This window comes from Dermacentor andersoni, chromosome 2 (assembly GCF_023375885.2).
Source record: "Dermacentor andersoni chromosome 2, qqDerAnde1_hic_scaffold, whole genome shotgun sequence".
NCBI classification, from domain to species: Eukaryota; Metazoa; Arthropoda; class Arachnida; order Ixodida; family Ixodidae; genus Dermacentor; species Dermacentor andersoni.
The window spans coordinates 152,175,255-152,193,421 of record NC_092815.1 but is presented as its reverse complement, the minus strand read 5'-3'; the positions used below and the strand labels follow the sequence as shown (position 1 = coordinate 152,193,421).

The following is an 18,167-nucleotide window of genomic DNA, read 5'->3' as shown; positions in this document are numbered from 1 at the left end:
ACGGTGTGCATGGATTCCAGCTGCTGCGCGAACACTGGCGGCAATCCTTTAGCATGCATGAAATCAATTAAGCAGTCGATCGACGACAGTGCACTTTGCGTGGACATCGTGGTCAAGGTCAAGGAGCCACTGTCGATCTCGTTTCACTGTAGCTGATGCCGTCGCCACCATCGCACAACTTTGCCGTCTGTCGAGACAGCACATCTTCGGCGATCGCCTCGTCGGTGACCTCATCGCAGAACGAGGCAGCACTGTCTGCAGTCAAAAACTCCTCCTTCGACACACCACCTGTGTCACAAGTAGGAACGAGCTCCCAGAGCTCGGTTATGTCAGCGACTTCCACCGGGTCGGCCTCAGCGGGTTGGGAAAGTTCGTCCTTACGCACAAAGCCCGCCTTCTTGAAGCAATTGGTGATGAACCACTGGTAAAGCGCCTCTTCAACATCGGCGTACAAAGGGTCTCTAACCCTTTTCCGCTGATCGAAATGGCCGCTGATACCTCCTGCCTTCACAATCGCGGTGCTCCCGGTTTTCAAGATCGTTGATATCGTTAACTGGACGAGCTCATACTTCTTCACGAGGGCGCAAACCTTGAAGCCGCATCGAGAGTCCTGCAAAATATCCATCTTCGTGTCAAGCGACACAGCTTTGCGCTTTGTCGGCGCCATCTTCGAACTGGGTTGAACCGTTGGTTGCACGCTGCTTCGGTGGCGTCAGCCTGCTATCGCGAGAGAGACGCGGGACGGGCGCTACCGCGCCGTGTTGCTTGTCACTTCTTTTTTTTCTTTCTCTCTCTTTCGGAGCGACTGTGGCCAACGCGCATGTGCAGCTGGCACCATCTTGTGGCGCGCTGCGCCTACTCAGCTATTCTCCGGTGCGCGGGCGGGGCGAGACGCGCTGCGCGGTAATGGCGGCAGATACGAACTTACGGAGGTAAACATCGCCTCGTCTCGACATCGTTCGTTTCAGGGAACTAAGCAACGCAAACGTTACGATTATTTGCCGCGGAAAACGCCGTCCAGACTGCAAAATTTTGATCGTTATATCCGATATGCGGTGAATAACCTATCGTTATAAATGGTTTTTTTTCCCATAGACCTAATGCATAAAATGACACTCTCATGTCGACCCATCGTTATAACCGATATATCGTTATATGTGGTATCGTTATAAGTGGACTGCACTGTATTGCCTACTAAAAGCGTGCAGTACACCACAAGTGGCACTATGTCCCACACGCTGTAGAACAGATAGGTGAAGAGGCTTGTCGCAATAGGTTTAGCAGTGATGGCTGCGAATGCGGCGCGCAACAATCCAGGAGATGAGTTGGTACTGGGATAAGTATCTGAGTGCACGCTGACGTTTTCTCATGGGACAGACGAACAAGTATTGTGGGGAAAGCTGATGTGGCGGGCGACTACTATTCCAAGTTGCGCGCATGTCGCGTATTTTCTTGTTTACATGGTATCTAACGGGCGGAATACCTATCGTAAGATCAGAGTTGGGCATTGTACGGAATGTTGGTGCTGAAAAATCATGTTTTCCGTTGATACGAGATTGTATCAATGCGGTTCTACTGTACGCACAATGTATTTCTCATGCCTTTTCGTCGTTGCATTCATTTCATGGTGTGTATAAGTAGGCTTTATTTGGGATCAGATTGTGCACCAGGAGGTACGCACTTTTGTTCCTAATGCGTGGAAGAGATTTATGCCAGCACAGGGACTACACAGCACAAACTAACTACAGTGATGCCTGTTGATGCTAGAACACAGATAAACCGCAAACGCATTTAAATTGGTTCCTACTACTACAGTAAAACCTTGTCAATTCGACCCTTGTTACCGTATTTACACGATTGTAAGTCGATTCGAATGTAAGTCGACCCCCCCATATCGCTTGACCGGAAAAAAAAAAAAAAAAAATAAGAGAGCATACCCGAGGGCGCATTCGATAATGAAAATTTATTAGTAGCTGACATGGTCACTGGGCTACTCGTCTTCACTAGTGCTGCCATCGTCATCGTTGCTGCGGTCCCACAGGGCGTCGTGGTCCAGCGAAATTTCAAATTTGGCAAACGACCGCACCAGGACATCTTGGAGAACAGCAGCCCACGCCAAATGCACCCAGCCACACGCAGCCGTCAGGGAGGCTCTTTTGACAGGTCCGGTTGGCGTAATTTCGCAGTCTTCTGCCGCCAGCCACTCGTTGTGCTCACGGCGGAGCAGAACCTTAAAATTAAGGCGAAGGTCCGGGCTTGTTTCATGACCACATCGCACTTCACTGGCAGGGACCGATCACGCATTTCAGCGAAGTACGCCGCAAGCTTAGCCTACAGCTCCGGAAAGCGTCCAGACTTCGGCACGTGGGAAATTTCTCACTTGCCGTCACACATTTCGCTTCGCTGCAGTCGCCACTCTCGCACCACTCGTTTAGAAACATCGAAATTGCGGCCCGCTGCGCAGTGATTTCTTTCTTCGGCGTAAAGGATGGCAGCCCTCTTGAACGCTGCTGTGAACGAGTGCCGAACGACTAGTGGGCCTGGAGCACTCATGACGACTGGGGAAGCATAGAAGTAGCACGTAGCCGGCAGTCAAGTGGAACGCGTCAAACCAATACCAATGCCTTTAAACAGAAAAAGAGAAACCCGCGAGCGGTGTCTGCTCTTCCATGAACTACCGATACTCCCCGCAAGCGCCGCCGTTCTGAGGGTGCCGCCGCAAATGGGAACAGCAGCGCTTCCATCAACTATTGACATCCCCCCCCCCCCCCCCCATGAGTGTTGCATGCACTGTAAGACTCTCGAAAATGTTGAAAAACCCTTCCGAAAAGCAAACAAACACGCGGGATAGCGAAAAGATACGGGTATGGCCATAGAGCACACATAAAATTGTAACTACGTTGTAGCTCCCGTTGGTATCGCTTTTTTTGGCAGGGCCATGTTTTGGTTTCGATTGTAAGTCGACCCCCCAACTTCAGACTTTCAAATTTAAAAAAAGGGGTCGACTTACAATCATGTAAATACGGTAACTGGAAAATCCTGTAATTCGGAAAATCGAATAATTCGGACTTATCCTCTGGTCCCGTCAGGCTTTTGCATTATTTAATACGATCAAACTCTCGGTAATTTGAACATATTTGGCCGCACATCAGTTAATTCGGATAACTCTCAGAGCTAGGCGAGTGCGGAGAGCAAAAGCGGCACTAGCGTCCAGCTGAAACGAAATGGCGGAGTCTGCATCGCCGTAGTCATCAGTGGAAATTGTACGTGAATGACAGCAATGCCAGAACGTTTCGTACCTAATTGTGCCTTCAAAGCCTTTATTCTTGCATCAATGCCATGCATGACACCACGTTAGCTGCGTGCCTTCATAACTGCATAGTTGCCATGCATGATGGCATCATGGCTGCCACAGTTTCCTGCACAGGAGTTGCGTCAAACAGTAGCTTCGTTTTGACTTGGTGCGCATGTCAGCCCAATGCCTTTTAAACCGTGCAATCGCCATCCATGATCGCATCGATAGCAACCGCACTTTCATCCGCAGTTGTTGCAGCAAATGGTAGTCTTGTTTTGACCCAGTGCAACGGTCTTGAGGATGAAAAGCAGTGGCCACATTGAGATAGACGAACTATCTGTTGGCATTCGGCTCGCTGGTGAAAAAATAATCGGGATCTGCTTTCTAGAGTGAAAAGCGTATGCAGGATGAGATGCGTACCACGGTTGCACTGCGAAGGAAGTTGTGTGGGCTTCACCTGTGAGAGTGCTAATCAGTCACGAGATGACAAAAATTGCAGCTTCCGCACTGCTTTTTTGCACTATAAAGTGATGTGCTGACTCATTCAGTAAATAAAAGTGTGTTGATGCAGTAAGCATTTGTTCGACATTCGGTTAATTCGGACACTTTTTCCGGTCCCATGAAATATGAATTAATGAGGTTTTTCTGTATATGTATATATATTCTAGGCTGTTTCTCAATCAAACCAAGTTCCGTGTTACTGGAATGCATCATGTAACTGCACAAAAACAAGGGACAAAGAAGGAACACACAAGACAGGCGTGGAACTTCAACTAAGATTTACTCCGGGAAATCCCACATTTATTCAAGTGTCTTAATCACACTTGCTAATCATCAGACAGCCTTCACTCGACGTTGGCATGCGGGCGTGAGTGCCACAAATTTGCTTGTAAATATTTGAACTCTTTATCGCTCAATGACACTGAAGAGCTGCTTACGCAGCTGCCAGATTGCATTTTTATACAGTAAGCTTCATAGATTTCTCGGCTCAGTTGTGACGCAAACATCTTCAAGACTTTAGTGTCGCGGAACCTAGGCGGGCAATTACGACAGTGGCGACAATGGTCAGCCAGTTTGCCACCCCCCGCCAATCCTTCTACTCCTGCGCGGTGCTCCTGCAGTCTGACGTTTAGGCACCGTCCCGTCTGCCCTATGTAGCTATTGCCACAAGAGGGAGGTATCTGGTACACTACCCCTATTCTGCATGGGACGAACCTGTCGACGTGCTTGATACCACATTCATTTCTTTTGTTCTTACCCTGCACCATGTTGCACATACCCGCCAGTTTTTTGGGCGCCGTGGAAACCACCGGTACTTGACATTTTTCAGCCACCTTTTTGAGGCAGTGGGAGATTTGGTGGTAGTATGGGATGGCAACAGGTCTACGACGTTGCGGCTCTACGCTTGGGCGGAGCTCTTTGTCCCTTCTTTGTCCCTTGTTTTTGTGCGTTTACATGATGCATTCCAATAATGACCACCAACTAGGCCGCTTATCCCTGTTAAATATATTCCGTGTTACTGCAGTCTCCATTTCTTTCACTGTTCCATCCCATATTAAAGGGAACTATTGTACCAAAACAGGCAAATCACACTCCTGAGGCAATCTCAGATCATTTTTTTTCCGGTCTGTGTCTCAGTTTAGTTGTTGATTTTCACATTCAAAATAATGCCTCTGGTGTGTTGCACCATCCTTACTATAAAGGGAAAGTAGAAAAAAAAAAATGCTGCCTAAAGTGTGCAAGTCTGTGTTTGTTTCTATTTAGTTATTTTATAGTTGTAATGCATGCAGAGAATACAATAAGAAAGGGCTTATACGGTTAAAAATATGATACTGTATTTACTCAATTTTAATAACCCTGTCACACTGGGCATTCTAATGTCATTAGATTCGAATGACATTCGATGCAACGAATGCCATTCGAACCATGGTGGTGCTACACAGGAAAAAGTAATGTAATTCGCTCATGATATCAATGGCTATCATTGCAAAAAAAAAAGATAGCGAGAAAAGTTGAACAGGCATTGTGTAGAATGTCTGAAAAATAAATCTGTTTGCTTTAATATAACTACAGGGTGTCGGTCCACTAAAATAACACATATATAAAACTTATAATTCCAGAATATTTGGCCACTATAAGCCAAACAAGGCTTAACCAGCTTAATAGCCATAGCTGATAAATTGCAGACGAACAATATGACTGACATGGCAGCGCTGAACTATGATGCTCAGTGGCAGTAGGTTGATGTGTGCTTTCCATTGCGAGCAACGCATACTAATCAGAGGCTTGATCATCGAATAGGTGCAGATGCCATTCGAGACTCCAAAAAAAAACACGCACAAAGGCGCCCGATTGTTTACAGTGTGGCCGACTAGTAAAGCGACGGCCACCACACGCCACTGAGGTGGAGAGTAAAACATTTTGGGACAGCCTGCCGTGCAGTCTTTCTCTAGTTAAAATGACAGATTCCTTAAACCACGCAAAATTAATTGCGTCTTTACACGAGCACTTCTGAAATTACAAACGCTTAATGTCATATTTTGTCTTGTCTCTGGGGTGGAGTGTATACATTCGCTTCGACTGCAAAGCCGAATGAGTTTCTCGAACTCATTCGATTACAGAAGTTATTCGATTTTAACGGCATTAAATATAGCTGTGTAGCGGCTGAATAATGTCATTTGATGCTAATGCCATTCGATTCGAATGACATTAAAACGTCCAGTGTGACAGGGGTATAACACACTTATATTGTAAAAGGAAAAAATAAAGTACTGAAAGATGACTTGCATTATTAAATTTGAGTGCAAAGCAAATATACTAGAATAGTGACACATTATTATCATTGGAAGAAAAAATTCCTGTAATACTCTTCAATCCACACATCCCCGCAGCTGTGGGAGCTGCAGTAGTTGTGTGCAAGCTCTGCAAGTTTGTTAAAGCTGCCATGGTTTGCAATATGTCCAATAAATGCTGTATCTCTAATGCATAGAAAGCACGAGAGATGAGATACTGTGTGTTTTCGATGCTGAGAAGTAGTTCTCTGATAGCAATGATGAGCAATCTCCAGCCCACTTTTTTTAAAGTGCTAGCATATTGCCATTACTCTCCCTCAGACCATGAAAAACTGGTGAGGGAAGAACCAAAGGGGCATTATAGTGTTGATACTTAGAGCACAGCAAAAGACAGTTTTGTAGAGTGTCTCTTTCGTCTTTTCCAACTAGCCCACCTAGCCTTCCTAACCAAAAGCATCGGATTTATAATTCCTTGAAGCACGAAATCGAGGTGTTTGTCTCAGTCGAGGATGTTGCATTTCCAAGTTGTGGGCATGAAAATAGAAGGCACATTATAATCGAGGGTGCATTAGAATCAGGTAAATACGATAATAGTATGTGTCACTATATGAATCAGCATGCCCGTTGGCTTTTTGTGCTTGTTGGAGACCAGAGAGGCAGTTCATCTATTTTTTTTTCTAGGGGTATCGGTCTCAAAAGCTCAGCTCCTCAATTTCATGCAGTTCCTCTGCTGGACCTTCATCAACGGCCTCGTCTTCGTCGGGTCGTGGAGCGGGCTTGCCGTCGACACACCCAGATGTGTCACTGTCGCTAGTGTCGCTGCTCGCGCGTCTGCAGATGTCGCTGCAGAGCCTGAGTAGTGCTGCCCTGACCACGGCTGTCGCTCGGGAGCAAATCCACCAGGTCAGTGGCAAGCTGCCTGGCATTTCATCTTCACTGAACTACTGCCCATCATGATGAGTACAGGGGACATGAGTCTTCGAAGCTGAAAATTGCTGAATAACTTTTTAGCTCAGTATGACCAACTTCTGAGGACTGTGGCAAATTGTTTGTTTTTCTGAAATGTCGTCATGGTGAAAGCCCCAAAATGAACCATTTCGCCCATTAGTTCATTGATTGTCTCTGTATAAGCTATCCACGAAAACGTCGCTGTTGGCTCTCAGCTCAAGCTGTTGCTATTTTCTGTACATTCTGCTGCCATGTACCACCGAAGCACTGTATTAGCCTCGAGAACGAACTACAGGGGCGCTGCAAGCGCCACTCGCGTGACGTCAGGGCACGGACTCATGCCTGTTGTCTGCTGCAGTCTGGGCAGTGTCCGGGTGCCTTCTGCAGCGTTTTCTTTTCTTCGCTCTCGTTCCCTCTGCTTGTATACTTAGGGAGGTCGTCTCAAATATATTTTTACATTGTCTTCGTTTGCGAAAATGTATTCAAAGAGCTTATTTTTTAGGTAACAATACAGTTCTCAAATTCAACGCTACAGTGCCAGCCGAAGGAGTGCAGATGAGCCCATTGCGGGTTTTTTTGGCGTCCTGGCCGTGACGTCACTCGCGAGAGGGTGCCACTCCAAATTCTCGCCGCTAATAGCAAGAGCGGTGCATGCAATAGAGATGCTGATTCCAAGAAAACCACTTACAGTTAGGAAGCTCCGTGTTGCCACCTAAACCCAATTGTTTTTGTTTCTTTGTTTTTCATGTTCCTTGCCAAGGACACCACCGGTGGTCTCCCTCGAGGTAGACACCTGAGCTATTCTGAAATACAAGCGCATGTAAATGACACCATCCGGAAAGTGCGACAGTGTGGCAACCCTGCGAGCACAGATGTTGCATTTCTCTGTTCGCGTAGCTGGTATGGCAGCAGGAAGAAGGCTGAAAAAAGGAAGGGATGCGCCTCGGTTGCTAGGTGACACTTGTCTCGGCAGAGCATCTGCTTGTAAAACCTGATGCCTTGTCCCCTCTGCAATAGAAAAAAAAAAAATTCCTCCCACCATCTCGTGTTTTTTGTCCTCTGCGTGTCTTAGGTTTTTATAACCCATGCGTTGCAGCATTCGCTTCCTTTGCCTTGTCTGCTGCCATGAAAGATAGACGGAAATCCGAAGAATCCCTAGATTTCGGAGTATTAATTCGTAGTACCGACGTTTTGTTAGCATGACATAAAAACTATCATGATTCTAAGAAGTCCGGTATTCTGAAAATCGTAGTACTGAAATATTTTTACATTTAAGCTATCAGTAGTCAGCAGGGCATTTCTGAAAGGTTTACTAATCTGAAAAGTTTATTAATGTGGTGTCTGTAGTAACACGCTTTCACTGTACTTTGTTTTGTTTCTACAATTTCCTAATTGCTAGCATATTCCTCATCGACATTGTGAAGCCTCGGTGTCAGAGTTGCATAGTTTCTCTGAAGTCAACTGCATAAAACAGACATTGCCTAACTGCCTTCCTGCATGGCTGTGGGGGGAAAGAAATGTACATTTCTATGTTGTCTAAGGCACAAAAAGTTTGGTAGCCTTACAGACAGCACACACCTGTAATCGAATGTCTTTTCATTCTGGTCACTCAACACGGCCGGTGCCGCCTGACCACCTTGAAAGCAGTAGCTTTGTTTGTGCATGCACAGAGATGCAAGATTCTGTAGTAAACCACAGTCGAACCTTGTTGATACGATCCCCTTACGTACAATTTCCTGGTGCCAACATTTGTGATTGACAACACAAAAAATGACCCAATACATTTATGCTTCTTATTTGCCAATTCGTATGACCGGGGTAGTTGGAGAAGTATGGGAGAGGCCTTTGCCCTGCAGTGGGCGTAACTAGGCTGATGATGATGATGATGATGATGATGATGATGATGATGATGATGCCAGAAAATACTTATTTTTAGGCTCCAACGTTTGGCACATTGTGTACCAAACTACGATCATATGATATGTTTTCACTCGCTAGAGGCTGTGTAAACACGAAAAGGTGCATGGCACCCATGATCGGGAACAGTAGCCATCCTCTGCAGCGGCTACTCAGTTTCCTATTCCAGTACCAGCAAATCTCCTCCTGGGTCGTCCTTTGCCGCAATCACAGCTATTGCAGCCAACCCTATCGCGATAAGCATCTTCACTTATTTGTTTCAAAGCCTGTGGGGCGTAGTGCCATTGGATGCATACTGCACGCTTTGAATAGGTGATAATCCAAATGTGCCATCGTTCCCTGCTGCAGGCATCGGGAAGCGAGCATCATGTTTCACTCGGACAGCATTGTAGGCATCGTACTGTGGCTCAATTTCATTTCAATTTTCCGTTGCCATCTTAAAACATTACGGAATAGGAAGACGACGACGTGCGTCTCGGGTTGCTCAGACACTACCCGCTGAACACATGACAGCGATTCGTACTACAACAATTTGCACTCATTGGGTATGTCAAGATTTCCCGCCAAAATGCCCCACTCCAAGAAGCTGCCGACCGAGGTTGAATCTGAGGAGTGCAAACGTGAGCTTGCTGAAGCCGCAAAAATGACAGCGCACCATCTCGGACCACTTGGGCCCTGCCAGCTTGGCGCGCGTCGGCGTCTTGTGCTGAAACAATTCGCGCAACGCATCGAATGGCGTAGATGTCAACATTTCACTCTGCCAAATTTTTTAGTGACTCAGATAGTATGTTCTTGCGGTTAGTGCGTTTTTGTCTCGCTTTTCATTTCCTAAACTTATGAATGAGGTTCTACTTCAATCATTTTAGAAGGATACCTATATTGTGTCTGTTCCTTCAGGAGTGGTATTGCTAGCTGAGCTTGTGTTTTGGCCCAGTTCTCACATATTGTTGGCTCAGCAGCATGCATGTATAGGCAGGGTGACATTCAGCTTCTTTCATTTTCTTTAATTCAATAAGCCATCAAAGTAAGTAATTTAGAACCATTTATCAGGATTAAGATTCGGTACCACCATAACCTAGACAATGTGTCAGTGGTTAATCAGAAGTGACCTGCTCTTACCATAACATCCAAATTTTAGTCTGCCATCGATTGCTATACGCACAAGTTGGTTGTTCACAGTTGAAACCCCCTATTTGCATAACCTTTGGGTACAAAGAAGAAACACCAAATCGTCATTAGTGCAGGAAACTAATGCCCATAACTTTGCTTTTCTGTAGAGATTGGCAAATATTCGCAGTTTCAAATACGAATCGAATGTGACAGTATTAATATTCATATTTGAAAATTAACCACAGTCGATCCTTTATATAATGATGCACATGCAACAAAAGATTTGGTTGAATCACGAATTTCGTCAATTCAAAGTTTTAAGGTTTCAGCAGTAAAAATCATTTCACAAATTGTCACATTACTCTTGGTGGATACAGTATATTTTCGTTAATTCAACTTCGGTTAATTCAATTTTTCGGCTTACTCGATTTCGACCAGTGGTCCTGCCGGCACTCGTACACATAGAGTTTCTCACTACATTACCTAGAGGGAAATCTGGCGCTGCTGTGCTGTGGTATGCATGGGAATGCCGGTATATTGTGGCTTTGGATTGACATCATTCTTGGAGAGCCAGGACACCTTGAAGATGCAACTGCCAAGCACCATTCTATCTGTTGCAATGGCTCATTTCTACTAAAACAGCGCGTAAAAAAACTGTGTTACTCCTAATGTTACACAAAAACAAGTCTTTTTTAATTATGAGAACTTGTTACTGCATGTACAATTATATGAAATTTAAAAGTTATCAGTGGGCCGCTAAAAGTGGAGGACAGATGACAAGATACGCGCTCGATTTGGAAGAGTTTCTCGTCTGTTCTTGCTATTCTTCACTTGATTATGTATTGTAGGTGAGTAAACTTCATCGGGAGATGAAATGTTGGTGAATGAACATTTTTTATGAAGATTTTGCTTTCAGAACGCATTATTCGTGTAGCCATATCCACGTTTTAGACGAAGTTTTTTACAATACCAGCCAACACAAGCCTCGCAGACACATATGCCAGCATTCCCATGATTGCACAGCGCCCCTTAGGAAACTCCCATAGATGGTGGCGCCAGATTTCCCTCTAGGTGTTAAAGTGAGAAGTGCCCATGCATTTTCGTGGCTCCTAACATTCATTACTGTGGTCCTAAATTTAGCCTTTGCCACATACTTTGAACTTCATCAGTCAGCATACATGCCCCTGACTCATACGGTTGCCCCTTTAGTGGCGGTGTTTGTCTCGGCGGAGCTTGGGCAACAGTGAGTTCATTGAACAGCCATATCCATGTTTTAGACGAAGCCTTTTACAATACCAGCCAACACAAGCCTCGCAGACACATATGCCATCATTCCCATGATTGCACAGCGCCCCTTAGGAAACTCCCATAGATGGTGGCGCCAGATTTCCCTCTAGGTGTTAAAGTGAGAAATGCCCATGCATTTTTGTGGCTCCTAACATTCATTACTCTGGTCCTAAATTTAGCCTTTGCCACATACTTTGAACTTCATCAGTCAGCATACATGCCCCTGACTTATACGGTTGCCCCTTTAGTGGCGGTGTTTGTCTCCGCGGAGCTTGGGCAACAGTGAGTTCATTGAACACACGTCATCTCTTGTCAAAAACACCTATTTTCAGCCTGCCTTAGGAAGATTTTCAAGCATTAACCATAGCTCACATTGTCTGATGCGGCATTTACCCGATTCTAGCACGCGCCGCGCCGTCTCGTTTTTGAGAACATTGGGCCGAGGGTTGCCTGTGTGGTGCAATTGGACACAATACCAATATTGCCTTTGCAGCGTCTGTATGCTTTACCGCATAACACAAATATATTGCGTTGAAGCTGACAATAGGAAACAGATCGCCACTGTGCAACACGTATTAAACCTTTGCCGACTTTTCTTGCTAATAAAATCAGTGTGGGTATATTTCTACTTTTTGGAGATTTAATGTAATTTATACATAGGTGTTCTTCTTTTGACTTATAGAAAGCGGCCGTGAGTTTGATTGTGAAGCACGGTAGAATCCGGAAAATAATACCAAATGAATCAGCGGTGTGCATTGACATTTTTTCCTGCATATTGTTTAATTCAAACTGCCAGATGATTCAATCACTTTCGTTGGTCCCGTCGGGTTCAAATTAATGCAAGTCGACTAGTATCTTATCGCTAATCACTTACAAACAAATTTACAAACAAATCGCAAGAAGGTCGGGCCATAATAGTGCAGTTATGAGTGCTAGCGTGTGCGGTGCAGATCGCTCCAATAGCAGTGCATAGGTGTGGCTCACGGTGTCTGAGATTAGCGTGCTGTGTCGTGCAAAGCCGTAAATCCTGGACGCCATAGCTGGCCGTGCTTAGTGCCCGCAGCTGTCATCAGTTGGCGCCCTCAAATTAAAAACAAAGGTGCAAAAAGACACGGATCATTTTCTTCAGAAAAATAAAGATGTTGCACTTTCGCCAGAAAGGCGGGGCATTGATTGCAGTAGCAATAGGGAGAACTGCACGAAGTAAGGTTCATAGTTATATGGGTGTCGCATGTGCTCAGGCAAAGATACCACTAGATGACCAAGAACACTTGCTGTCGCAACGAGAGTGAATGCACTGTGCCTCAGAAACTTGAGATTACGTGACCGCTATGCATGCATCGACGGTGTTTTTTCCACTTAAACTTTTCTTGCAAAAGGACGCTTGCAAGTAACATTTTCCTCGGCCGACATTTTATAGTTTTTTTTGCTAGATTTACCAGCCATACAAGCCTCAAGTACATGCTTGAAATGGCCGATAACTTAGTTAAATTGAAAGTTTGTCACAAGATTACTTCATCAAATAGTGAAGAGAAGTCCACGGCTTTCAGTGGAACTAAGATGGGGAAATTAAAATAGTTTGTTGCATTGCAAATTTCATTAAATCAAGGTTTTTTTATATCGAGGTTTCGCTGCAATTGAGCAGGCTTAAAAAAAAAATTATGGGTCTGAAAAATTAGTCAGCAGACTTATGGGACGACCCGAGTTGTCAGATTTTAACCTTTCGAAGTTAGTAAATTCAAATGGATGCAAGCAAATGGAGTTGTGTGCATCGATTCGTGGCTTTGCGCGGCTGTTTTGGTTTGCAGTGAGTGTGGCGTCCTCCCTTCCCCCTCCCATTTGTATGTGTGGTGTGTGCGCAGGTGCGGCTGCGCATCACAGAGATCCTGGAGCGCCTGGCGAATGTCAGCGGCTACCGCGCTCGCCTGACCAGCCTTAGGGAGCAGATTTATGAAGGTGAGCACTTCGATTTGCATGCACAGCTGGAACAGCTACAGCAGACTCTCGTTATAACGGAAGTCACTGGGAGAGGAAATTAAATTTGTTATGGGCAGTCACTAACAGATAGGGGTGCACCCAATAGTAGATTTCGAATCGAATATCGATTAGAAAATTTTTACGAAATGTAATGCTTACAAGTTTTAGGCAAGAGAATACACTGCTGTATATGCTTGGGAATTTCCTAGGTTTCAATAGTGTCAAAAAGAGAGAAGCAGACAATAGGCCGTCCACCAGAACACCTGTTCACTTCTACTTCTTCTTGCCCCTGCCCATCCCCACAGTCCAAGCACGCGAGCCTAAGTGTGTCTTTCTCTTCATTACACGTGCCACGCTGCAGTAAATTGCTCAAGTGGCTGTGAGGCTGCGCTGGTGATGGAAATCAATAATTGACAATACTTGGGAATGGGAGTCTTTGTCATTAGGGCTGTTCCGTGTGCAAGCGGCTTCTCTGGGGATCGGCAATGAGTGTTGCGCTTCGGTCGCTTGTCCCATTTGTCAAAGCACAACAGGAGGTCTCGAATACTGAGCAGCGGCTGGCTGCACTGACGCATCGTGCAAACAGCAAAATCCTCTGCTCAAACGTCATGTGCGTCTTCACAACGTTGCCAGTGACTGATCAAGGCTCGCTGATACACTCGAATCTGGCAAGCTCTACAAAATGCCGACTGCTGTTGAGTCGTCTGCTACTGAGATGTCCGAAGGCAGAGTCAAAAGCGATGTCTGGTCAGAAGCTGCAATATTTTCTGCGCTTTAGTCTGTGGTCTCAGGTCCGTCTGATAGGGAGATTTGGGCGGTATGATAACATCTTCAATAATTACGGCCTCAGCGACGCTAGCCGCCTTGGCTTCCTTTAGTGAGACCTCGCTCAGTGCAGGGCGAATGGTCACACATTCGGCCAACAACTGCTGTGAAATCCTGACGTACACCTCGGATGGGTCCTGAAGTACATCGCTTGCACAATCCGTAGACGGATCACGGTTGTGGAGTAGTAGCTGCCCATCATCGCAGCTCGACGGGCCCGTGATGTTCAGAGGCATAGATGGCCATTGCTCATGAGCTTGAACTTCGCTTCGGCCAGCCGTTGTTATGGTTTGAACGGAGCTTCCGGAAAGTGTGTGCTCGGAGGCCGCCTGGCTGTGGCTAACCGCAGGAGCAGCGGTTTGCCAGGCGATTCCCACTGGCTGGAGTGAAGACGACGGCATCACCCAATCAGCCGGTGCTTTTATGTGCCCAAGTGATGGAGAGCTTGTAGGCTGCATTGCTGACTGTCGTGGATGTAAAGTGGTCATAGTCTCTAAATGTGATGGTGTAGTGTCAGACTGCGCCATTATAAAGGAGAGAAAGCAGACAATTGGCCGTCTGCTAGACACCTGTTACTTCTACTTCTTCTCCCCTCTGTCCCAGGGGCGTAGCCAGGGCTCCAGCCGCTTTCCCCCCCCTGAAATTTTTTCGTGCTGTCCATGCACTGCCGACCAAAGCAACCCCCGGCGCTGGAAATCATTCTGGATGTTGTCTAAAATGTCTTTTTCACGCTCGAAAAAACATTTCACCGTGAACATTGTGAACTCATGCTGGATTTCACGGCAATGCCCATGCACCGGCAGTCATAAAACGCAAGCAGCCCCATCCGAGCACAAAGTTTCAAGGGCGTTTTGATGGTGAACTGGGTCGCCGTGGCATCTCGCGGAGTCCACGGAACCTACGGAGCGCATGGATGTCAATTCTGAAACTTTATGGGTATAAAGTTCTCAAATTTTTGATGTGAAAGGTGCATTGGCATTTCCAAAGTTGTGCTTTAGATGTTCAATTACGGAACTTTGGCGGTTTATTGTTGTTATAAACGTTTGATGCCAAAGGTGATTTACTTTTTTAACGTCGTACATCGGAACATACAACGAGGCAAGCCAAATCAACACACTGTCACACAAGTTGCCAAAGCACGCAGCGAGGTCCGATGAGACGAAGCATTGTGGTGGTTCATTTGCGCCATCATGTCACGTAAAAAATTAACATTTTTATTACCTACGCCAGAGCATCCATGTAAAGACAGTAAAGCAAGCAAGGGTAACTATGTTCTTATTTATTTTTTCTACGTTGACATTGAGCCTCTTCATTTTTTTTTGTTCTTGCTACCCTACCCACGGGTTGCCAGAGCCAACCGGAGTGCATGCGTTTTTCTCGTATTGCCCCGACCACTGCACGGCGCACTTTGGTGAGCGTTCGGTTTTCTCTGGCCGAGTGGATTTTTGTCTGGCAGAGTTTCAGACGCTTTCTGGCTAGCAGACGAGAAAAAGAAACAATGGTCGCTCGCCGCCATCACTATGGGGACTCAATGGATTGCACCGCGTTCGCTGGAGCGCAACCTCTCCGGAAAGTCTTGGCTCGCCGGTGTAGGATACCGAGCAGTATGCGTATGGTTCTCTGGGTACCAAGCGTCTCACGTTTTCTTGAATATGTCCATGGAATTATCATGCACCGGATACACCCCACCAAATTATAACACCTATGCCGATATTGTGATGTACCAGACACCCTCCAACACATGGTGTTGGTGGGCCCACACCGCGAGAAAAACAGTCAAGATGATGCTTCAGAACCGCTACAAGCGATTGAAGGAACATGGGAGGCAATGTTAAAGGCACAGAGCCTGGAAGATCAGTGAAGTCTGGTGGACCAGGCCCAGGCTGCGGCATTAGTCAACGGGTTTCTGGACTAAGAGAGTCGCCTACCTATAGGGCGAAGAAAGCACTTTCTCGCTGTTTTTCACAATAAACGTTCATTCCTCCTCATTCCTCCTTCGGTAGCCACGTTAGGTGCCCAAAGTAGGCATTCGACTGTGGCCAAGATACTTTCCCTTGTGCTTTTTTATTTCGGTGCCCCCGCCCCACAAAAGGAAAAAAAAAAGGCATGTTGCGGTGCAGTGAATTGTCGCATGGTGAAAGTTTGATTTTGTTACTTCTTTTGCGGAAAGTAATGGGCCACGGAACACTTCATGTCCGGACACTCTTATTATATTATTGCCCTAGCAATTATATGGACACTCCAGGCGCATTCCTGTCGTCGCCCTCATGTTCTGTATAAAGTCCAAGGGCGACAACATCGTGACCGCGTGCCGCATGCTGTATGTGCGAGTGAAAGCGTGGGGAGGGGAATGGGGGGCTGGAATGGGTGAGACGACTATGGTGGCTCAGTGAAGAGAGAAGCGGGAAGGAAACGCGGCGCCTTCCGTCACACGTGATACATTGGGGGGAGTGGATGGAATGGGGGCGGGATCTAAAATTCTGTGAATCTGTGATTGAGCAACATGTTTATTTGCCTTGTTTGGCGCATCATATACAGTGACTTTTCCTTAGATACGTAGATTTATTGGCGACTTAGACGTGTATTTAAATATCTTGTTGCGAGGTTTTCTGTATATGTGCAGTGAACTTTGTTTCCAGTGACACCTTTTTGCCCTTTATCAAGCTGTATCTTCGCATTTCTATATTCCATCGTATCTTCACATTTATAATTACGAGGACGAGTCGAATGAAAGTGAGCCTACCCACCCCGCGCAGTAATGGTTCGGTTTATTATATGCGAGGCATGCGCGTAGCACACAGGCATCTCTCATTTACAAAAGTGACACGCAGGTGTGAGGATAAATGTTCTTTAATGCTCTCATACATTGGGTTTAACATGATTGCGTGACGTAATGCACGCTCCAGAAGTTGAGTAGCGTGGTGCGGTGAAGTTTTTGACTGCTGATGCAGTTTCCTAAAAAGAAATTAGTCGCCGTGTACGTTGAACATTGCATTTCATTGGCCACTGTGAAACGTTGGAGCAAATGGTTCAAGGAAGGACGTGAAAGTTGCAAAGACGATCCAAGACTAGGCCAAAGCCACCATGCAATCAGCCCCAACAAGATTGCAAAGGTTGATGAGCTGATGAGCCAAGAACGGAGGATAAGAATCGGTGAACTGGCAGAGCATGTGAACATCAGTCACGGTTCGGTTCACGCCATAATTTATGAACATCTTGGTTATCAGCTCTTGTGTACGCAACGGATGCCCAAGATATTGAACCACCGCCAGAGGACGGAGAAGTTCGGCGCTGCCTTGACTGATCTGATCTGGTATCACAATGAGGGTGACGACTTCTTGTCTGCAATTGTGATCGGGGACGAACCATGGTACCACTACTACGAGCATGAAACACGACGGCAAAAGTTACAGTGGAAACATTCGAATTCACCACCGCCAAGAAAGCAGAGACCGTCATTTCCGCCGGAAAGGTGTTGTTTACTTTTTTTTCGATCGTCAGATAGAATTTGCTAAATCTTGAGAGACTATCAATAGTTTCAATATTGTGAAACGGCGGATCGGCTGCGTGTCGCAATCAAGAACAAACGACGTGGAAAATCTACAAATGGGGTCATCTTGTTCCATGACAATGGAGTCGCTGATGTGGGTAATACAAAACTGGCAAAGTTTAAGGGGAAACGCTGAAACATCCGCCATACACCTCAGACCTGTCGCCTTGCGACTTCCATATCTTGGGGCACCTGAAGAAACAGCTCAAGGGAACCAGATTCATGCCGCACGATGACGTGAAAGAGTCAGTTGGAGACTTTTTAAAGCAGCAACCCAAGGAGTTTTATGAGACTGGAATCGCGCGGCTCGTTACTCAGTGGGACAAATGTTTAAATGCTCATGGAGACTACTTTTAAATAAAGTACCCTGTTTGTCATATATTCGCATTGGCTCACTTTCATTTGACTCACCCTCGTATATTATGAAGAACTCCTGCTTTTTATACGTGCTCTCTGTTGCGACTAT

General features: G+C 45.9%; 1 protein-coding gene across 3 annotated transcripts in view; it reads left to right on the top strand.

Moving 5' to 3' along the window:
* The window catches only part of LOC126540579 (activating molecule in BECN1-regulated autophagy protein 1-like), a 150,369-nt gene that overhangs the window by 73,180 nt on the left and 59,022 nt on the right, over positions 1 to 18,167 (top strand). For all 3 annotated transcript variants that reach the window (XM_055076136.2, XM_050187417.3, XM_055076135.2), the window contains 2 exons: positions 6,810 to 6,990; positions 13,212 to 13,305. In XM_055076136.2, the coding sequence (XP_054932111.1) occupies positions 6,810 to 6,990; positions 13,212 to 13,305 (275 nt within the window). The remainder of the gene's footprint in view (positions 1 to 6,809; positions 6,991 to 13,211; positions 13,306 to 18,167) is intronic.